This window comes from Dermochelys coriacea, chromosome 7 (assembly GCF_009764565.3).
Source record: "Dermochelys coriacea isolate rDerCor1 chromosome 7, rDerCor1.pri.v4, whole genome shotgun sequence".
Classification (NCBI taxonomy): Eukaryota; Metazoa; Chordata; order Testudines; family Dermochelyidae; genus Dermochelys; species Dermochelys coriacea.
Window position 1 is genome coordinate 90,580,032 of NC_050074.1, and position 23,189 is coordinate 90,603,220.

A 23,189-nucleotide genomic window follows, 5' to 3' on the forward strand; every position below is an offset into this window, starting at 1 on the left:
TCATCTAGTGTGTTGACAACCAAGTCACAGGAGTAGCTTTCTCCCCCTCGAAAAAGCTCGGAAGCGCGGGGAGGAGTAATATCAAGAAAGACAGGGCATTACTCAGAACGTGAGTCTGATGGAAACCTGCGCATGGTTTTCAACCTTAGGATCTTCCCCGTTTGTCCTGTAGTTGGGCAGATAAGGAATTCCCCACACCTGTCACTCACCCACCAACTTCTCCTCACCTCTCACTCTACATTACACCGTCTGCAAAGCTTTGATCAGCTATACTTTTCGTTGACAAGAGGTCTCTTATTGGTGTTGATCGTTGTTCACCCCAAACTAGCTATCTCTCATTTTATCTTTTAATACATTTAATTGCTTGATATTTATTACTCCAAAGCCCTCCATAAAATGCCACAGAACTATCCAGGGAACTGTTAGTTTAGCACCTTCTCCTTAGCCAAATGTGCCTAAGTAGACAAGGCCACATGCCTCATTAGATACACAGGTATGTCTGCCAATACTAGATGATCAGAATGGTCCCTTTTGACCTTAGTATCTATGAATCTCTTAAATTAATTTACAAGACTAAGTTAAAAGTGGGGTGAGAACTTGTGTCGCCAAGTAAGCGTTATTAGCTGAGCCACAAAAACTGCTCTCGGAGCTCAAAAATCAGCAGACATTCCCTTCTAAACAGCATCCGCAATTACCTACATTCCCTGCCCCATCAAACTATGAACACCTTCTCTCACACCAGGCTGAAGGGGAGATGCTGCATGACGAGCACCAGTGAAAACACTTTACACACCTGAACCAAGGACGACTGCCAAGTTTTCAGCAGTCAAGTTACAGCTAGAGCAGTCTAGTTACAAAATGTTGTAGACAAAGACTATTGAGGATGGAAATAAAACCAAAAAAGCAAGGAAACAAACAAACACTCTTCCCCTCAGCCCTTCACTCCTGTTGCGCATAGACAGTGTAGGGGTTTCCCAGAACCGCATGACAACATCTGCTCCAATACTTAGCAATAATTGGCTCAGTGTATACATGCAACACAACTTTTAACCTCGGAATTTCCTTGGTTGTGTCACTTGTATTACAACATCGGTGATGACTGAAATGCAGTATAGCGAGTCTTGTGTGTCGGATTTATATTTTAAATCTCATCTAGTAGTTCGGTAGGCTTGGCTGCTAAGCTACAGCCAGGAGCCAATTTTTATATCCAAGTTCTCCGTCCCTGAGGATGATGTTTAAACCTAAAAATGTGCAAACTTAGCTACCTGACAACAGCGCCAGCAGCCACAGCTCAGATACAGCCTTGACCCCGGGAAACATGCAAAGCAGTTGTGCAGAGCGCTATGAAACCAGTAACACTATGGATCTGCGTCAGATAAGACCTTTAAAAACCTCACACTTGTCAGATGCAATACCAAATTAAAAAGAAAGAAAGAAAGAAAGAAAGAAAGAAAGAAAGAAAGAAAGAAAGAAAGAAAGAAAGACTGGATTTGCCTGTCAAATTCTGGGCGCTAACTATAGCGACTCAGGAATTAGCAACACCTTTCTTAGAGGGGAAAAATAATCAGGATAGTCAATTCTGTTTTGCTTCATAGAGTTCAAACGTCAACCTTTCAGCAATGCGGACAAATTCAGGGCAGAAACCATGAGCACAAAAACAGACATCAAAATGTACCACATTGGAAAAGACAGTCTGATGAAGCAGCCGTTAGCGGGGTTATTTTTTGGAAGGGCAATTTCACCCCAGTAATAGAGAGAACGCGCTTTCCCCCGTCACGGTCTAGGAACTCTGCTCCCAGTGGGCTCGGGAATACCGGGACCTCTGACAAAGACACGGCGGAATAGGGATGCGAGCAGTTACCGTGGTCGAAGAAATGTGGGCAGCCCAAGAGAAGCGTTAGGAGGAATATTTCTGAGAATGAGAACAGAAATGGAAAACAGAAGGTGCAGGACTCGTCTAAACAAGTGGATGGACAGACAATACAGAGACCATTCAACTACCAAAGACAGGATGTACACAACGCTTAAACCCTGCTTACTGTGGGCTCTTGGGGTAGAAGGGAAGGGTGACATGGCTGAGATCCTGGATGTCAAATGCGGTGGGCTCGGCTGAAATTGCCTGCCTCTTGGTCCTGTGTTCCCCCTGCAGGGTGCTGGAGGTTTGCTGCTGCGCCTGCTGGGTGGCGGGCCGGATCACCGAGCGGTACTTGTCCAGCTCGTTTTGTAGTTTCTGGATCAGTTCGTCCTTCTGATCCAGCTCCAGCTCCAGCTCGTCGATGAGAGCATCCCGCTGCCTCAGCTCCTCGATTTTCTCCTGCAGCGCGTACTGTAAATCCCGCAAAGTGCCCATGCTCCTCCTCGGGCCAGGGGCGCCTTCCTCCGCAGCCGGTCTCTCCCCCGCTCCCAGCAACTTTCCCCGAAGTAGCCGCAGCTTCCCACTTCAGCCAACTTTGCCGACCGCTCCCGATCGACCTGCCGCCGGCAGATTCCGCTCGCCCTTTAAACACGCCTCCAGCCTGCGCCGGCTGGCTGGGCGATCTGGCAGCGAGCCGCGCTTGAGCTACGGAAGGAGGATTAGAGACATAATCTTAAACGGAACCCCACCGGCACCACTCTACCGGAGGCTGGGTTGTCCAGGGTGATTTCGATCTGCCTGCGTCAGGCTAGACTGGAGAGAGCCAGAGCCAGAGTGGGGCGGGGGAGATAGAGAGAAAGGGGCGTCTGCTGGGTGCCGCGGCACATGCACGGCCCCTATGACTGTGGCACTGGTAGGGCTGCTTGAAGGCTAACGAGCCTCTGCCCCGACATTGTTTTGGAAGCGGGGGCATCAGAAGGTGATTTTGCATTCCAGCCGCTTAATTTTCAATGCCACATTTTTAAGGGCACGTCCGGCATCCGACAGGGCTGCAGTTCGCTACACTCTTGCAGTTACCCCTGTTACACTCCCCCAAATAAAGAAATACATCATCAGGCTGCCAAATCTACTCCAACGGGAAAAAAAATCTTCGCGACTTGATCTGTTTCCACCCAGTACAGTTACAGTGTAGGATCTCTTTGCTTCCCCCTTTCCTAGGCATTCAGATTTTACAGCCAACACTTAGTTCATTAATTCACTGTCATTACAACTATTAGAAATAAGCAACTACGGTTAATGTTTCACATGCCAGTAAGTCGGTTTTAAATTTAGAAGAAACTTAAACTCTCATTTAGCCTGAAACAGACTGCTAAGCACAAGATCCGTTCATAGTGTTGCTGAGGGTGCCTATTGGATCTTGCAGAGATTTGTCCCACATCCCAAATTGCACAGCATGAATAGAGAACAGGTATAACCACTCCTACTGCATCTCCCCCTCCCCAAAAGTGTGTAGCTGGCACATCCTGGTGCATGGATGCTTCAAAAAAAAATTGACATCATTTGAATCCTGGTGGATCCTTCTAGTGCTGGGCACCAATCCCCAAAATTCCGCTACATGGATAGAGAACAAGCCACTTGGTACATAAAAGTTTCTGGACTCTGATGCATTCCAATAGAATAAGGGCATAAAAATGGTTCCAGTAGCTGTATCCAGAGAGTTTTTAATCCCTCATCTCCCAAATTCCACAGCATCAGTAGAGAATGATTGTTATTCTACTGCACTTAAAAAAAAAAAAAAAAAAAAAGGCCAGACCCAACCAAATTCCAACTGAACAACAGTGCAAAGAACCCGACATTTTGGTCCTGCCAATTTTTGACAGCAACCACCCAACTTCCACTGTCCATAAAGTCACACAATCCTTTAGCCATAAATCCCCATACTGTAAGTGAAAAAAAAAACTTGGCTATAGCCTGCTGGATCTAGGTGTCTATTTGGATTTTTCACATGTTCATGTGCCAGGATGGATCAGATGATATTTTTATAATGGAATAGGAACAGACACACTTGGCTTCTACATGTGCAATAGAACTTTTTCCAGATCTAGCAAAACCCAGGCACAAAATGTGAGTTTTAGCTTTGTTTTGCAGATGATGTGCTGGAGCATAGATTTTCTTGTCTAGTAGAGCAATGATATAGATTTGGACAGTACAACTTGGGGGGTTGGTGCCAAAAATGGAAGGATCCAGCAGGGCTCAATGCACAGGCAGTACTTGTGTTCTATCACACTTACACAATTTAGGGGTTTAGGGACAGAAGTTGCTGAGATCCAGGTACTGGATGTGGGTTTTTGCAGCCCTCATGTACCAAGATGTGTTATGGTTCAGTTTTTGTCAGTGAAGTAGAAGTGGCTACATCTGTTCTTCTTTTAGGTATTAGAATTTTGGGGCAAGGCCCCAAAATTGGCAGAATATAGCAGGTGTAGGGTGCCACAAATGGGTGTTTGGGCCCTAACATCTTACTGCATGAGTGCTGCAAACTTTGTGTGTGTGGTAGGAGTGGCTAGACTTGTTCTCTATTTTGAAAGTATAATTCAGGGCACATGATTGAAAATATACAAGATCCGACAAACTGCAGATGTATCCAGTTTTTAATCTTTTTCTGTTGTTGATTACAGTCATTTGACTGACTCCATGGTCCCAGCTTTCCACCTGCTGATGGTCTCTATAATATTAAGAGGAATGAAGAGCTGGGGGGAAAAATACTTCAGAAATCATGTATGTAAACTATTGTTTTAAGGGGCTCGACACTTACCATAAATATTTTGTGAGCCTCTGTGCTGCTTGAATATATTTGGTCCCCTATATATTTTTCAAGGAACAACTATGGGTTACATGTAATGTTCAAATACCATTCAAATAAATATGCAGCAGTTTAAATCTTTTGACTGCATTGGTGTTAAACCCAAAAGTGATGCAATTTAATTTGTCTTTCCAAAATATGGACATTTTCTAAAGTGCTTTAACTTCAGAACCCATTTTGCTGCATATTTTCCCCCACTTAAATAAAACCTGCACAATTTACTAAGATTCACAACACCCAATACTATCACAATATTTCAATTTTAAAGTTAAGCAGATATACTCTAGCTGTTTATAAACTAGAAACCAATGTTAAAATGGATGTAGTATGTGTTTATTTTTTCATTTTCTTCTCTATCAGATCAGACACGGACACCTAGATAATGAGATTAAGGCTGTTGATTCAAGCCAAGACTACAAAACATTTGTTACACATAATGGAAATTGTTCCATACAACTTTTGAGTAACAAATAACAAAGCTACATAAAATTCTTTTATTTAGATTTCATTAACAGTGCATAACCTACGATCTAGATATCTGTATGTTACTTGTAAGAGAAAAGACATCCATGAAATTACACTGGATCAATAATGCTGGCAAAGGTGTAGAAGGTCAGGACTGATGTGTTTTATGAAACATCATACACACGGTGCTCTGAAATAGGTTGACAACAATGGTTATAAAAGTGCACATATCTTCTGCTTACTCTGTCGCTTAAGCCATTGCTATTGGCTTCTCATTTTTATGAGCAATAAAATGGGTTACTTTAAATTATTTCTAAAATAAAAAACATGATTATGCATAAAGGACAGGCTCTTGTGGTAGCCAAGGAAACCATGAGATCCAAAGACAGTCTGAGTGACACATTGCAGCAAACAAATAATGTAACAAATAAACGTAAGGATAATATTATCCCAAAGAATCCCAAAGCACTTTACCAACTATCAGCCAAATCTTGCCAGGTGATCAACTCTGAAGACGGTTGACATTAGCTTAATAGCATTTGTTTGTAAGGACACCAAAGGGCAATTGTAAAACAGCATGTATCTCCTTTTTTGAATCTCCGGGGCAGCTTATGGGTTAGTGATCTCGTTTGTGTTCTCAGTGACAGTTGTCTTTGGGGGACCTGGAGGGCTGTCCCACTCAAAAATAATTTTTAAAAAATTCTACAAATAAATGTGCTTGTCATGAGGCAGCCCCGCCTAGAGCGCCCTCCGTGGCAGGCTGCACCATGACTCAGTTTTCCTGTATCACAATCCCCACAAATAGTTTAAAGAGTTTTTCTGAATATAAAGAGCCCTTTGAGAGTTAATTTATCAGAAGAGGAAAACCCTGTGTATATGAAGTCCCAGCACTATAATCTCGGCAACACATCTAATACAACCTCAACACCCCTGATCACACTTGGCTCTCCGACACAGCCCCAGCAGCACTCAGCGTGCCCAGGCTCTTCATTGTAGTCTTCTCCCATCCTTCTACCAGGGAAGCCACTCCAGCCCTTCCAATTGGAGTACAAGCCTGCTCTTCTCACAGGAACCCCCATAGCCCCTTGGCTAGGAGCATCCCGCACTCACCCTGACTTTCTGGTGGTTCCTCTGGGTCCAGCTCTCCAGCCCTGGAAATGTCAGTGGGTAAGTTCCTTCACTGCTCCCCACCTTCAGCCCTCAAAGGCTGTTGGCTCCAGCTTAAAGCCAACAGGCATCATCCATTGTTTATTTTCAGACTTCAGTCCTTTCCAGCCTTTGCTCTCTGTGGCTCAGGAAGGACAGCAGACTGCCCCTTCACTGGTTTCTTAGCCCCTTACCCTTTTCAGCCTTCTCTCATTGGCTTTGGCCCTTAAAAGTCAGCAAGCTGGCCCCTCCACTGTCTTCTTGATCATTCCTTTTTTTCCAGAGAGCTTTTCTGCTCTCTGCAGTTTTCCACACAGATTTCCTGGATTCTCCTGATTTTTCTTGGCTGACTCACTAGAATTTTCTCTCACTGGATCACTCCCTAATCTTTTATAGCCTCCAATTGCTGCCCCATCTTCTTAATTGGCCAGACAGGGAGTACCTGTTCCAGTAGAGGGGAGCTAGACCTGCTTCATTTACAGGGGCCAGCCACCTTATCACAGTGCTTTAATCCCAATTCTCTTTGCATTTTGTAAGTATTAATTGAATAATTTAATGCTTCTATTTTCCAGTTGAGGAATCCTTGTGAGGCACCTACCTTAGAGCTCCATAGTGTATAGCAAACCACAGTAGAAGAATGTGCACGCAAACAAAAGGGCCTACAGTTAATGAGTTCATGTGCAGCTACATACCCCAAGGTAAAATTCTGATTTTAGAGTGGCCACTTAGTTTTCCTTAAGTATCTGCTCTAGATGCTGCGCATATTAAATGCTGCCATACTCTCATAGGTAAGGCAATGATCAAATGAATGAAAACAAAAAGGCAATTTATACACAAGAAGGTTGCAACTTCTTTGAGGAACAGAACAAATTCTAGCTGTAATCTACCTGAAATCTTTGGCAGTGTAAATCTTTGTAAGAGTAAGTGTTCTTGTGGACCCCCCAAGTCCATTTCAGATCACATAGCTGTAATTTCAGGTCCAAAAGGGCCAGCACCCTGATACATACCCATCATCTAACAAGACCTCCAATCTTTGGCCCAAAAGAATGAACCCACCACAGAGGACACACACCTCTGTTCCTGAAAGTAGGGATTATACATCCCTTTAAAGTTGGATGGTCCTTATATTCCTAGCTCCTCTGTTTTAAATGGCATTGCTACTAATCCTTCTGCAAGGATCATCTGTCAACAGACGCAGCTAGCACTTCCACTTAACTGCCATCCTCCAAATTGAAGACAGATATCTCAAAGCCCTTCAATCAAATTGAAAATAAGCACCTCTCAATGATCAGATTTGCCACCATCTGGTTGGAACAAGCCAGAGTAGCTGAGAGGTCTGAGCCCCAGGATCCAGAGATGCATGGTTTACGCATGCCTAAATATCGTCCTCCAGCTGGGGATATTTGTTCTGGTTTAATCCACTGCAGTCCTGTTACTGGCTCCTCTCCAAACTATTTGTAGGAGGAGATCAGATTACAGTTTTAAGTAGGAAGCAGGGTTTATGAGATCTGAACTGCTGGGAGTCTATAGGACATTTTCCCACAAGCAGTAGAAATATGAATACGCAATGCCAGAGTTCTGTAAATAAATATCACATGTATCTCTAACTACCAAAAGAACAGAGCCACTTATGAAATGGAATACATTACTATTTAATAGTGTACAGCAACACTACATTACAGTTTAAGTCAAGAACTGAAGAGCAAGCCCTATTAAAACTACAGGTGGAAATTCAGATAAGTAGTGTGTAAGTAAACTGGAATTTGATTCGCACTGGGATTCTAGCAATAAAAAGTGCTATATTATCTTTGGTGACAAGTGGTCATTAGTTTTACATTTCATCAGAAAAGATGCATTCTGTCCCATCTGAGAGATGATACCTTCAGCTGCACACTGCTCCCTTATTTCATTATTTTGGGGTACTGACTCAGAGGAAAGAGTGCCACCTACTGAAACACCAACACCATTTCCCTGCATAGGAGTTTTTCCTGAAGTCTCCAAGGAAGGGCTAAGCAAACCTGACCTGGTTTGGTTTAGGTGATCTGAGAAGATCATAGTCCAAGATGTTATGTCTGCAAATTATCATTACATCCTTAAATTAATAAAGTCTACAAATGTTAGATTCTGGATACCAACAGGACTAAAAAAACAAGTAGGAGAAAGAAAGCATGGAACCTGACCCTCAGTTTCTCCCTCTAGTGCACCTACACAGAGGGTATCCAGAATGTCTGTGTTTTCTCTCCTCCAGCACAAATGGGGTGTGGGGGAGGGGCCAGCAAGGTCGTGAGCACTCCACACCCTAGAGGAGGCATGGTCAGGTGGGTTTGGCTCTGGCTCTGTAACCTGTGCACATTTTCTTGTAAATGGAGGATAGTACTGGGGGGAGAAGCACACATTACGCCTTATAAAACAGTGTAGCATTATCATTTATGAGCATATTCCCCAGTGCTTTCAGAAGCATTCTGTCTGCTTGTGTCCGTCACAGAATGCCTCCAGCAACTCCCATTCAGGCTCTATATCCCCCCTGCTGCTACAACACAAGACAGCCTCTCAAAGGTATCAGAGAGCCCTACAGTATGAATCAGATTAATGAACTATGAAACAATTCAACTCTAGGAGTTAATAGTGGGGCTTCTGTAGTTACTGGTTCATAGAAGTCTACTTTACTAAGACTAAGTTACAATAACTCTCACTCTTTTTAATGATGGCAGGCAATGTATTTTTCCTTTTTCTCTCCTAAATAAACATCACTAGTTCATGATATTTATGATTCAACATTGAGGAAGTTTCTGGACTTTTTTCCTTTCCCCAGTAAGCACTATTAAATGAATATGTGGCCAATACAAAAACATAACTAAAGTCCATCCCTCCTCCACTTGGAGGAACAAGAAAGAGAGAACACAGCTGTCCAGAAAAGCTAGAATCTTTTGCACTGAACAGTGCACCTTAAACACCAATGATTCTTATGTGCTTGAAGTCATGTCAGTGTCTCATGATTGAATGTTATTATCTTATGGTTGTAGGGAGATTCAAGGTCCTTATTTAGTATGTGGATTCTTTCAAAAAGAAAAGGAGTACTTGTGGCAGCTTAGAGACTAACAAATTTATTTGAGCATAAGCTTTTGTGAGCTACAGCTGACTTCATTGGACACATGCAGTAGAAAATACAGTGGGAAGATTTTATGTACACAGAGAACATGAAACAATGAGTGTTACCATACACACTGTAACAAGAGTGATCAGGTAAGGTGAGCTATTACCAGCAGGAGAGTGGGGGGGGGACCTTTTGTAGTGATAATCAAGGTGGGCCATTTCCAGCAGTTGACAAGAACGTCTGAGGAACAGTAGGGGGCGTGGAAATAAACATGGGGAAATAGTTTTACTTTGTGTAATGACACATCCACACCCAGTATTTATTCAAACCTAAGTTAATTGTATCCAGTTTGCAAATTAATTCCAATTCAGAAGTCTCTCATTGGAGTATGTTTTTGAAATTTTTTTTGTTCAAGAATTGCAACTTTTAGGTCTGTAATCAAGTGACTAAAGAGACTGAAGTGTTCTCCAACTGGTTTTTGAATGTTATAATTCTTGACGTCTGATTTGTGTCCATTTATTCTTTTATGTAGAGACTGTCCAGTTTGGCCAATGTACATGGCAGAGGGGCATTGCTGGCACATGATGGCATATATCATATTGGTAGATGTGCAGGTGAACAAGCCTCTGATAGTGTGGCTGATGTGATTAGGCCCTATGATGTTGTCCCCTGAATAGATATGTGGACACAGTTGGCAATGGGCTTTGTTGCAAGGATAGGTTCCTGGGTTAGTGTTTTTGTTGTGTGGTGTGTGGTTGCTGGTGAGTATTTGCTTCAGGTTGGGGGGCTGTCTGTAAGCAAGGACTGGCCTGTCTCCCAAGATCTGTGAGAGTGATGGGTCGTCCTTCAGTATAGGTTGTAGATCCTTGATGATGCGTTGGAGAGGTTTTAGTTGGGGGCTGAAGGTGATGGCTAGTGGCGTTCTGTTATTTTCTTTGTTGGGTCTGTCCTGTAGTAGGTAACTTCTGGGTACTCTTCTGGCTCTGTCAATCTGTTTCTTCACTTCAACAGGTGGGTATTGTAGTTGTAGGAATGCATGATAGAGATCTTGCAGTGTTTGTCTCGGTCTGAGGGGTTGGAGCAAATGCGGTTGTATCGTAGAGCCTGGCTTAGACAATGGATCGTGTGCTGTGGTCTGGATGAAAGCTGGAGACATTTAGGTAAGCATAACCATCAGTAGGTTTCTGGCATAGGCTGGTGTTTATGTGACCATTGCTTATTAGCACTGTAGTGTCCAGGAAGTGGATCTCTTGTGTGGACTGGTCCAGGCTGAAGTTGATGGTAGGATGGAAATTGTTGAAATCATGGTGGAATTCCTCAAGGGCTTCTTTTCCATGGGTCCAGATGATGAAGATGTCATCAATGTAGCGCAAGTAGAGTAGGGGCATTAGGGGACGAGAGCTGAGGAAGCGTTGTTCTAAGTCAGCCATAAAAATGTTGGCATACTGTGGGGCCATGCGGGTACCCATAGCAGTGCCACTGATTTGAAGACATACATTGTCCCCAAATGTGAAATAGTTATGGGTGAGGACAAATTCACAAAGTTCAGCCACCAGGTTTGCCATGACATTATCGGAGATACTATTCCTGATGGCTTGTAGTCCATCTTTGTGTGGAATGTTGGTGTACAGGGCTTCTACATCCATAGTGGGCAGGATGGTGTTTTCAGGAAGATCACCAATGGATTGTAGTTTCCTCAGGAAGTCAGTGGTGTCTCAAAGATAGCTGGGAGTGCTGGTAGCATAGGGCCTGAGGAGGGAGTCTACATAGCCAGACAATCCTGCTGTCAGGATACTGTTCCTCACACGTTCTTGTCAACTGCTGGAAATGGCCCACCTTGATTATCACTACAAAAGGTCCCCCTCACTCTCCTGCTGGTAATAGCTCACCTTACCTGATCACTCTTGTTACAGTGTGTATGGTAACACCCATTGTTTCATGTTCTCTGTGCATATAAAATCTCCCCACCGTATTTTCCACTGCATGCATCCAATGAAGTCAGCTGTAACTCACAAAAGCTTATGCTCAAATAAATTTGTTAGTCTCTAAGGTGCCACAAGTAGTCCTTTTCTTTTTGCAGATACAGACTAACACGGCTGCTATTCTGAAACCTGTATTCTTTCAGTTATCAAAAAGGAACAATTAGAGGCAGCACTTGTAAAGAACATGCAACTGTTCCAGTCTGCCAGTCCAGGAAAGTCATCCTGATGCAGGATCATTTTGAACAGATAAAACCAGACAATACATGAGAGAAAAAAACCTCAAGAGCTATTAAATTAAAAAAGAAAACCTGAACAAAAAAGCTTGCTGCAAAGGCAAATAATAGTGCACTATATTATAATTAGTAATATACTTAGCTTTTGATATCATGTTACAGACATAACAGCAAAAATGAATGCCCATATCACGTAAGTGAAAAGATTTTACTACTACATAATAGCACAAAATCATCTACGTAATAAAATGGATTCTGCTTCTCTCACCTCACCCTATTCTGCAACAACAACAAAAATCATATTTAGATTTCTTGTATTCTTTTATGGACCTTTGAACCATAGAAGTTAGACACATGAATGACAGAAAGCATCCAAGAGAAAATTACTGCATTGGTGAGATTTTTAAAAAAGATTAAATACCCCTTCACTTCAGCCCTTTTGGAGGTGAGCCTGCATCTGCAAATCCTGGTTTGGGGACCGGAAGAACAGGAAACCGGGAACACTAAAAGTACTGAAAGAACAAGGGGTACTTGTTGCACCTTAGAGACTAACAAATTTATTTGAGCATAAACTTTCATGGACTAATTCCCACTTCATCAGATGCATGCAGTGGAAAATACAGTAGGAAGAACATGAAAAAATGGGGGTTGCCATACCAACTCTTAACAAGACCAATCGATTAAGGTGGGCTATTATCAGCAGGAGAAAAAAAAATTTGTAGTGATAATCAGGGTGGCCCATTTCAAACAGTTGACAAGAAGGTGTGAGCAACAGTCGGGGAAAAATTAGCATGGGGAAATAGTTTTTAATTAGTGTAATGACTCATCTACTCCAAGTCTTTATTCAAGACTAATGTAATGGTGTCCAATTTGCAGATTAATTCCAGTTCTGCTGTTTCTCTTTGGAGTCTGTTTTTGAAGTTTTTTTGTTGAATAATTGCAACTTTTAGGTCTGTAATTGAGTATCCAGGGAGTTGAAGTGTTCTCCAACTGGTTTTTGAATGTTATAATTCTTGACGTCTGATTTGTGTCCATTTATTCTTTTGTGTAGAGACAGTCCGGTTTGGTCAATGTACCTGGCAGAGGGGCATTGCTGGTACATGATGGCATATATCACATTGGTAGATGTGCAGGTGAACGAGCCTCTGATAGTGTGATGTGATTAGGTCCTATGATGGTGTCACTTGAATAGATAGGTAGACAGAGCTGGCAACAGCTTTTGTTGCAAGGATAGGTTCCTGGGTGAGTGTTTTTGTTGTGTGGTGTGTGGTTGCTGGTGAGTATTTGCTTCAGGTTGTGGGGGCTGTCTGTAAGCGAGGACTGGCCTGTCTCCCAAGATCATTCTTTCTGCTGATACAGACTAACAGGGCTATCACTCTGAAAACTAAAAATACTGAGGCAAAACTGGCAAATTTCCTGAAGATGCATAAAATTTTAAAGTTGAGATATTTTAAACATGATATTAAAATATTTAAAATATTTTGTGTCATGCCTGATGAAGCATTTTTATACACATTCAAGGATCCTATTATCCAGTCCTTCCCATAGAGCACCATAATTGTCCCCTCTGGGTTTTTTTCTCTTACTTAGAAAAAGGCCCTAATCTGCCTTTGTGACTATAGAAGGCACAGATCCTCTACAATCCACTTTGCGTCTGCAGTCACAGAAGCTGTTTGCTTCTACCAGTGGCTCCTTCCACTTGAGAAATACTCGTGTAATACCACCAAAGCACTTTTCTACCAGGGTCCTGTAATCTCTCCCCAATTCACCAGGGGCATTGTCTCTTTCTCTGCACCCATAAAACACTAACAAGGAAAACGTTCAAGGTGCTACATGCATGTTCAATGTCCCATGATGAGTAAGTAGGTTCCTCCCTGACTGGCAGGCTGTCAGTGAAGGTTGCTAAAGGACCAATCTGCCTAAAACACTCTACCGACTAACCCCCCTGTTAACAGGCTAGACATATCATCTAGGAACATAAAAGGAGACACTCTTTCATTGGAAGATTTTTTTTTATAGTGCCACACTAACACTAAGGTTAAGACAAGCTGGGGGAAAAGCGAGTCCCCTTTAATTGGGAGAGTCTGTCAGAGACTAATGGGTCCACCGCCTCCTCATCTGAGTGGAATTAGAAGCTTTCATTCTGTCCCCTATAGTTTGGCAGCTGAGTTGGATGCCTCATCCAGATATTTGCTCTGTTGTTTAATGTCCTAAACGGACAACACCTAGTCTTTCTCCATTCTTTTGGGACTGTGAAGCATTTGGAAGAGAATAATTCCCATTCCCTGCACAGCTACCTCATGGAGGCACAGGATAAAATGAAAATAGAGAAGACTGTCAGCCCTTTCAGGGCCAGGGGATTCTACAGCCATCCAGCCCTGTTCTATAATCAGACCCAGCATGGAAGGGATCAGGTGATCCCTGTAAAGTGTTGGCAGAGGCACACTGCTGTATAAGAGAGATGGGCTCCTGAGATAGGCACTGAAGCAGGGAGATTGAAGGGAAAAGTGTGCCCTCTTTTCATCATAGAGAGAGTCAAGGGGAAATGATTCTGGGATATACAGCCAACGATGAGCAGAAGAACGGCTCTGTTTTAATGTTTTGCTTAAGTTTGATGTCTGAAGAATAAAACTGTGCCCTGAAGGAAAGGCCCAAAGAGACTGAGTGTGGATCCCTTCCTGGGACCTTGAGGTAGGCCAGTAGCCTATAATTCCTGATAGAACAGGAGCACAATTGAGTGAGTTACTTGATACTGAGCAACTGTATTCCTGCACCCCTGAGGTGAAGTTTTATTTACTTCCCCCCATAGGCGGTGGGTATCATAGGCTGGGGGAGACTGAGCCTCCCCAAACAGCCAGGTGTGGCTTTGCCCACACTCTACCCCCAGTCTGCATCCTGCTTACCAGTCTGAGGGTGGCTCTTCCCCTGTGCCATGGCCCCAGCTGGGGCTGTGCTGCCTGGCCTCCTGGCACTCTGGGGCTGTGCATGCTAGTCTGGGGCAGGGGCCAGTGGCCACAGTGGGGGGGGAAGACCTTTTGGCTCCAGGGGGCAGGGGACATGGAAGGGGCAGGGCCGAGGGCAGAAGGGGCAGGTCTAGGGCTAGACCTAGAGGCTAGCCTCCCCGAGCCAGCATTTCACCCGACACCCATGCTTCCCCCTTCCCTCCATGCCCAAGGACATAAGGCTGACTATGTGAATAAGTCAATCTAGTGTAGAGCAGAGGTACATGGTGGTGTAAGATGGATCAGGTCACAGGCATCTTCAAAATGAGTGGGGAATTAGATACCTTAAATAATCCTTTGGGGGACATGTTAAGCATTCTGAATGCTGTCAAAACAAGTTCTTACTGCTGTTTTCCATTTACTGCAGTCAGACATTGAGTACATCCCTGCACAGATAAGCTCTTCTCAGTAGTCCCAGGGCACAAACTGCTTACAGCAAAAGCACCACTTAAATAAGGAAAACCCTGTAAGTATAGCTTCCTTTTCCTTCCAGCTAAAGCTACTGACATATGAACCTAAGGACTGATGAAGTTAAATGTAAGCCAAGTATGTTTCACACTCTGATCGTCATGTACAGTCCTTTACAAGAGGTGACGAGGATATATGGGAGGTTGCAAAATGTGGAGGGCACTTGAAGATGCAGGATCTGTGGTAAGGGTAGGGAAGCCAGGCCTGCTCCTTGAAATTGGTTGTCCTGCCTCATTCAGGCCCCAATCAGACTCTCACATTCCATTTACCTTAATTCAGTCATCAGTGTGCAGGATGGATGGTGCTCAGATAATTTTTTTATCTTGAGTAGTCAGTGTAAGATCTCTTCGTCATTCATTGTAATCATGCAGACCCCCTCTCCCAAGAAACTCGGTAGGGGTTCCCCATAACTCAGTCCTTACAATCCTGCCTCATTTACTATCCATTCTGTACACAATAGCACAGAGTTCTTGAGAAAAAAATATTATGTGATCATGTAACTAAGTGTGACCATAACGGCCTACAGAGCTCTGTGTCATTTAATGTGCATGTTAATAGACCATATGGAATGCGGCATGGCTCTTTAGTAGAGCACGGATTCCCTTGGAACATTGCCTCATTCCATACTCACCTTTACAGTTTATGGAACAAGGCCTCCGACTGCTGGTCAGTGTTCAAAGGGCAGCACCCTGGGTAGACCTCCACCCATCTACTCTTTAGAGCATGGAATACCCCATGTCATCCTAGATGATCCATTCCTTGCACTTAATGAACACAAACACTGCCATTCAACAGTTCCCATCCAACTCAGGATGGGGACGACTCCCTGTACCTTCTCCCCCTCCTTCGCATTTCCGTACTAGAGCAACTCAATTCTTAGTCCTTTATATTTTTTTCATCAAGATGAAAACTGGAAGATTAGTAACTCTACAGTTTGCATTTTAAATGAGAAATGTGAAAGATAAAAATCAGCACACAGTAGGTGGGGCAAGTGTAAGTGAAAGCTTCATGCAGATCGCAAATTTTCCTTTGCAGAGATGAAAGAATCCTTACAGACAGGTAATGGCTTTGGCACAGGAGATAATTAAGTTAAACAATGAAGCTTATGCAGCCGGCCATCTTTTCACATGCTAAAAGAGCATATTTCAAAATATTTTTATTAGGTTGTTCAGTGAAAACGTTTTGGCAATTGTTGTACATGGACCATATGAGAGGGCATCAGACTAGGACATATTATGTTCTATTCTCTTTGTCACTGTCCTGTATCTATGCCTTTGTTTCCCCTCCCACCCTTTGTCTAGCTTGTCTATTTAGATTGTAATCTCTTCAGGACAGGGTTTGTTTCTTAGGCTTTGTCTACACTACAGACCTTATGGTGGAACAGCTGTACCGCTGCAGCTGCACGGCTGTAAGGTCTCCTGTGTTGCCACTTTATGCCGGTTAGAGAGCGCTCTCCTGCCAGCATAATTAAACCACCCTTAACAAGCGGCGGTAGCAATGTTGGTGGGAGAGCATCTCCCACCAACATAGTGCTATCCACACCTGCGCTTTTGTCAGTGAAACTTTTGTCAATCCAGGGTGTGTTTTTTCACACCCCTGACTAGCACTTTTGTCGGTAAAACTTTTGTCAGTGTAGACAAAGCCTTACTCTGTATATAGCCTAACAGATGTGGGTCCTCTAGACACTCCTGTAACACAACTAAATACGTTTTTCATACATCTATGAATGGTGATTTGTTGCACCAATATTCCGTGTTACATTGACAAAAATCAGTATATAGAATATACTATGGTTTGAGTGAAAATATCAACTTTGTTTGTTTTACAAGTTAATCTAAAATGTACTATAGTGGCATTCTACTTTTAAAACATTATTTGGTATCTCAACTAAACTCTCAAACATCTATGCTTAGTTCCACTTAAATCTCAATGTTCTAGTGGTGCCATCCTTCATTTACCCAAGCCTCTATCAACCTTCCCAATATGCTTTTTTATTGTAGTTCTTAGACAGCAAAATAGCAACAGAATGTTTTCAGAAAGGCACATCAGGAAATAGTGAGATGCTCATTGTTTTTATCCAAGTCATTTTTTTCCATAATGTTTTTCTATTTTACTGCTTTTTTAAAAAAAAAAGCCTTTTGGTGATATTTTACAACTTCTAACTAAAAGATTCAGCTTTATTGTCAATTCCTGGTGTCTAGTCCTGGACTTTTCCTCTGATGGCCCTTTGTCTTACCTCCTTTTGCTAGTAATGTACCACTTAACTATCATGCTTATGTCTGTTGTATTGATCTAGCCAATCTTCAAAATATCTCAAATAATATTTGAAATTGGATGAGTAATATAAGTCTACTACTCTACCAGTATTAAAATACCCTGTACTTTTTTAAAGTTATGTTTATGAATGGGTGCATCATAAGCAAATAGATAACCTAAGTGATCAAATTTACTTGGAATACTTATTAAATTTATTCCATATTCACTATGAGTATACATACTTATAAAATATTTGTTTCTATTGTATGTATTTGCACTATTTGTAAGGAGATACATGTTTTTCTTGCAGATCAGTTTCAGTGCAATTTACATTTTTCTTCCTTTTTAGAGACCGATTTGACTAATTTCAAAGTAGCAGCCGTGTTAGTCTGTATCCGCAAAAAGAAAAGGAGTACTTGTGGCACCCTAGAGACTAACAAATTTATTTGAGCATAAGCTTTCATGAGCTACAGCTCACTTCATCGGATGCATGCAGTGGAAAATACAGTGGGGAGATTTTATATACACAGAGAACATGAAACAATGGGGAGGGTATTACCATACACACTGTAACGAGAGTATTTTCCACTGCATGCATCCGATAAAGTGAGCTGTAGCTCTCGAAAGCTTATGCTCAAATAAATTTGTTAGGCTCTAAGGTGCCACAAGTACTCCTTTTCTTTTTGATTTTGAGACTAAAATGAAATAATTTAATCTGAAGCTTTTTTTATAATATCTATGTGTCCAATGCAACTATAAAAGTTTAACTTAGGTAGGGCATCTCAATAGGCTTTAGAAATCCATAAAGTTTTCCATGAAGATTTTATATCCAGAATTATAACAGGTTTCCAGTAATGATAAGTCTCTCTTTCAGGAGACAACTCCAATGTGGGCGTAACTTTAAAAAAGCTGGTTTCCATCATCATATGCTGCTTTCTCACACTGAAGGCACAACTGTTTCTTAGCCTTGTGTTTTTTATGCTAAGAATACTGATGTAGTCTCCAGGGATTATCCAAGCAAAATCTAAAGGTCAAGGACCAAATTCTGATCTCACAGATTTTACATTGCTGTAACTCCATTGATTTAAATTGAATTATTTCTGATTTACACTGTGTAAAATAAATCAGCATCAATCCCTGGAGTATGCAAAAATATTTAGGTTAATACAAAAATTCTTTATAAAAAAAAGCACTCTTCTCTTTGTTAATATTTTTAGTAAGTAACGGCTGCATTCATCAAAACATAATAGATCAACTTTTGTCAGATTTTGCACTAAGCATCCCTGATTTTTTTTATTTATTTTAAATCTTGACTGTCCTGGAATTGCATTGTAATTCAGGAGATGAATGGTGCTCTTGCTTGCATATTCACAAAACACCAAATTTGTGAAACAAAGTTCTTCTACGTGCATACGTGAAGGATGACCCACCCTAGGTTTGGGAACTAGGGTTGAATTTCATCCCCGTCAACAGGCTATTATATGGCCACTACTCTATCCTAGGAGTTGAAATTATGACCACAGTTTGCTTATACAGGAATTTGTAGCAAGCAGATCTACGCAATCACTGGTCCAGTGCCCACCCCCTGAGCCTACCTCCACAATCACTGCAAGCTTCAAATTTCCTGATCCAACATGGAATCCTCTCTGTAGTATGCAGACAGGGTACATATCCTGCTGCATGACAGCTTCACCTATGCCCCTTCACCTTCATATCTGTTCTGCAGTGTGGGGTGAGATGAATTTAATCCCAAGAGAACAATGATATTAACTCATACAAACTTTCTCAATACACAATAAAAATACCTTTTCAAATAGTCATTCTAAAGGGAAAAACAAAAGACCCTTGGTTCTGCTGGTCTGTGCTTTGCTAACAAATCTTTTCAGTCTCAAACCTATGATGGTCACAACCTTTCATGGTTAATCTGTGTCTATGAAAGAACAGATTTTGGCTAAGACTACTGCTTTATCTTCCGTGCTCTTATTTGAACCTTGCCCCAAACAATCATGATAACTTTTCATACAGAATCCATCCATGTGAAGTCCAACTTCAGTTTCAAATTAAAAGCATTAGACACCTTGTTAATGGATGTACTGCTGGTATAATATAAATGATTAATATTATCCATCATTGCCAAAATGTTGTTCAATAATGGAAAATACAAAGTAAATTTATTGTGTGTCCTCTATTGAGAGCCAGGATTATTAATTCAAGACAATTTTGTAAATTGTCACTGTTCTTTTATTATAAAATACATGATTGTTTTTACCTATACATAAAGGATAGGTATCTAGTAATTGGATTGTTTTCAACTCTTTCATTTGTCATAACAGAAAAGGAGTACTTGTGGCACCTTAGAGACTAACAAATTTATTTGAGCATAAGCTTTCGTGAGCTACAGCTCACTTCATCGGATGCATATGATGTAGCTCACGAAAGCTTATGTTCAAATAAATTTGTTAGTCTCTAAGGTGCCACAAGTACTCCTTTTCTTTTTTGCGAATACAGACTAACATGGCTGCTATTCTGAAACTTGTTATTTGGCATAACGTAATTTCAACCTTCATTTTCCCTGTCACCTTTCTATGGGTATTCAGCCTTCAATATGTTCCCTTATATAGCTTTATAGGCATTACATTCTTCAGATTTTTTCCCGTTATTTAATGTTAATTTTTGTAAACATCAGACAAAACTTAAGGTACAATTGCACCCTCTAGTGTCTAGCTTCTTTAATTCGATGACAACCAGAACCACTCTCTAGACCCTTTTTATTACTGAAAATGAAACAAATATCAATATGAAAACAAAAATTTGAAAGTGAAAATCCAAATACATGCAGTTACATTAAGAAACACAATCCAAACTCAAGCTGTAGTACATCTATCAGTATGATAATATTCGGCAACATTGTTACTTTTGTAACTAAAAGGATATTTTATAATTGGTTCTTTGTCTTATTAGAATTTAGAACAAGTTAATATAACATTTTTAAAGAGTCATATTTGCATTTAGAATAATACATTTTATTTAAGCAAGCAGGGTAACATCTCATACTGCAATGACAGCTTTTCTTCTTAGCAAACATTTGGACCTAAATTAAAGCATTTTTGACTATGTCTGGCAGGGATGTAACAATATTCAGAGAAGACCCCAAACAAATGTAAAATGCCCCCACACAAAAATTTGTTGTTCCCCATCATTTCCATACCCTGAATCTCGTTTGGGGTTGGGGGGGCAGGATGCTTTACTTTTGCCCTGTTCCGACTCCAAGATATGTAGGGTGGTAAGAAATAAGTGTGAATGAAGCACTTGCAGATTGTGTGCATTTATTTCTCCTCGCCAAACCCATCCACCATAATCTTTGTACTCAAGTTGGACTTTGGGATAATACTTAGCATTCTTAAATGTTTCAAAATGCTGTACAAATATTAACTAATGAATTCTCTCAAGAACTCTCTCTGACAGAGGAATATCTCCATTTTACAGAAGGGGAATTAATCCCATTATGGAAGGGTTCTATGTAATTTAATAGAAAACTGTAACTTTTCTATAGGTTGTTTTAAGATTTCTGTAGAATCTTATAGCAGGGATATAATTCTGTGCAATATCCTACAGAAATTCCCATGGGGGGAGGCAAAGAGATGAAGTGTTTTATTTAAATCACTCACAGAACCAAGACTAGTGAGTCACAGGAAGAAGCCTGATTAGAACTAAGGAATTCCTGGCTTCCAGCCCTAAAAATAATGTATTAGGCCACTATTGCCTTTATAATAATGGACAGACAACTCAGAAGGCTTTCATACAAATTCAAGGGCACATAAACCTAATAGTGTAGTTTCTATTTATGAACATTAATAGACAAATCTAATTCTTAAACATGACCAATTTGAACAAAAATACTTAAAAATTGAAGGATTGCTGTTCAGTAAAAATATATTCAATCTTCTCTGTTCTGGGGGGGGGGGTTAATACCAAAATATAGAAATATTTTTGATTATCTTACTAAAATCACTTTGAAATCATTGTTTTCCCAGTGCTCGTCAAACTCAACTAGTTTAAAGCAGATTTAATATTTTAGACCATTAAAATGGCAATTTTATGCATCATCTCAAAAAATTCTATAGCTCTTTAAATATAGATATGTTAAATTTAACAAAGTACATTAAAATGTAATTTTCAGAAGAAATTTTATATTGATTGAGAGAGAGACTAACAGGTCCGTGGTAGTTGGCCATAATACTGAGGGAGGGGAGAAAATCAATATATCATCACTGCAAGAAAGTAATATTTTATACATGCAGGCGTACTGTTATTTAAAATTTTAAGTATTTCAATTTGAGAAATTTACAAGGAGGCAGAAGAACTAAAAAAAGCCAAACACTAAGAAAAACTTAGACTAAATTAAGACATTAACGGGGACAAATTTCATCCCTAGTTTAATGGCATTGAATGCAATGCCATTACACCAAAGGTTACTAGTTGCTATGCATGAAATGCTAGCCCTATTGAAGTCAATAGGAGTTTTGCCATATATTTCAATGGGACCAAGTCTTCAGCTCCACATTTCTTATTCACAAACAAAAACCTTTATATTCCTATTTTTCCTCTGCTTTAGTTGATTGGTGAAAGCAATCTTAACTAACATTAAACAAAGTTAACGATTAAAATATTTCAAAGTCAAGCACTCAAGTTAGGAAATGCCAGAATGAACACTACCCATACACCCTGTAACAGGGTGTGGCTCCACTCCTATCTTCTTCCCTGCAGAACTGCACCAACTCTACCAGGTGTGCACTCAGTGACTTTTTATTTCAAGTTACCTCCACCAATATCACTACAGACTCCATGCAACAATCTATTCACTATATCTACAGTGCTTTTTCAGGACCTGAGAGGAACAGGGGTCTCCTTTCTCTGAGGCCTCTGTATGACTGGCCTCAGCTAACCCTATTCCCCGCCCCTCTCAATCTATTTTCCCTCCTCCTCTGGGCACTTTGTTCCTCTGTCTCTATCATACCTGGGCTGATAGACTAATTGAATTTTTACCCCACCCAGCCCCACCAACCTGATCAAATAATTACCACAACTAGCTTCCTCTGGGGAACTAATTAGCATAAGTGATCAACGTGCAAGCTCACCTGTTCACTCCCTACATACTGTCACAAACCCTCTTGTACGTACACATTATGAGACTATTTTTAATTACATGATCCCATATTTCCTGTAGGATTCCTGCCTTATTTGTTGCAGAAGTCAGAAGGTTTATAATGAATGAGACAGGGGGGGTGGGGGGGAATGGTCTAATGGTTAGGGAAGTTGAATGCTACCCTGGAGACTTGGATTCTATTCCTGCCTCTCCCTTTGATTTCCTATGTGATGATGGGCAAGTCACACCAAACTTTTCACATGAAGTCACTTCTGCATGTAATTAAAGGTGGTATCATACATACTTACACACAAAGGGAAACAAAATATGAGTGCATGGAAAATATTCATTCAGGCATTTCCTAACTTGTCAGTGCTTGATTTTGCAATTTTATAATCCTTTTTAATCCTTAATTTTGTTTTTCTTAGTTTTTCATAGTTTATTTTATTGATTATCTTAATTCCTATTAAAGGAAGTTTTGTTTTTGTGAATTTCCTTTGCTTTTTTTTTAAAAAAAGCACTTACACATTTGGTGTCTCAATGTATGGTTTATTGCCATTGTTATTTTTGTGAAGGTCCATATTTCACCACTCAGCATCATGCTAACCAATATATTCTAAGTAATTAACTTGAACTTTATACAAACAAAACATTTTTAAACACAACTTCAGTTTTATTGCAA

The 23,189-nt window shown here is 40.9% G+C and overlaps 1 protein-coding gene across 2 annotated transcripts in view; it reads right to left on the minus strand.

Moving 5' to 3' along the window:
• Window positions 1–23,189, minus strand: part of PRKG1 (protein kinase cGMP-dependent 1) — an 869,388-nt gene that overhangs the window by 786,102 nt on the left and 60,097 nt on the right. The window contains exon 1 of one of the 2 annotated variants that reach the window (XM_038411700.2): window positions 2,040–3,919. The exons of the other annotated variant lie outside the window; for it this stretch is intronic. Within the exon in view, the coding sequence (XP_038267628.1) occupies window positions 2,040–2,350 (311 nt within the window). The 5' untranslated portion in view covers window positions 2,351–3,919. Of the gene's footprint in view, window positions 1–2,039; window positions 3,920–23,189 lie in introns of those variants that run through there. 2 annotated transcript variants of the gene reach the window in all.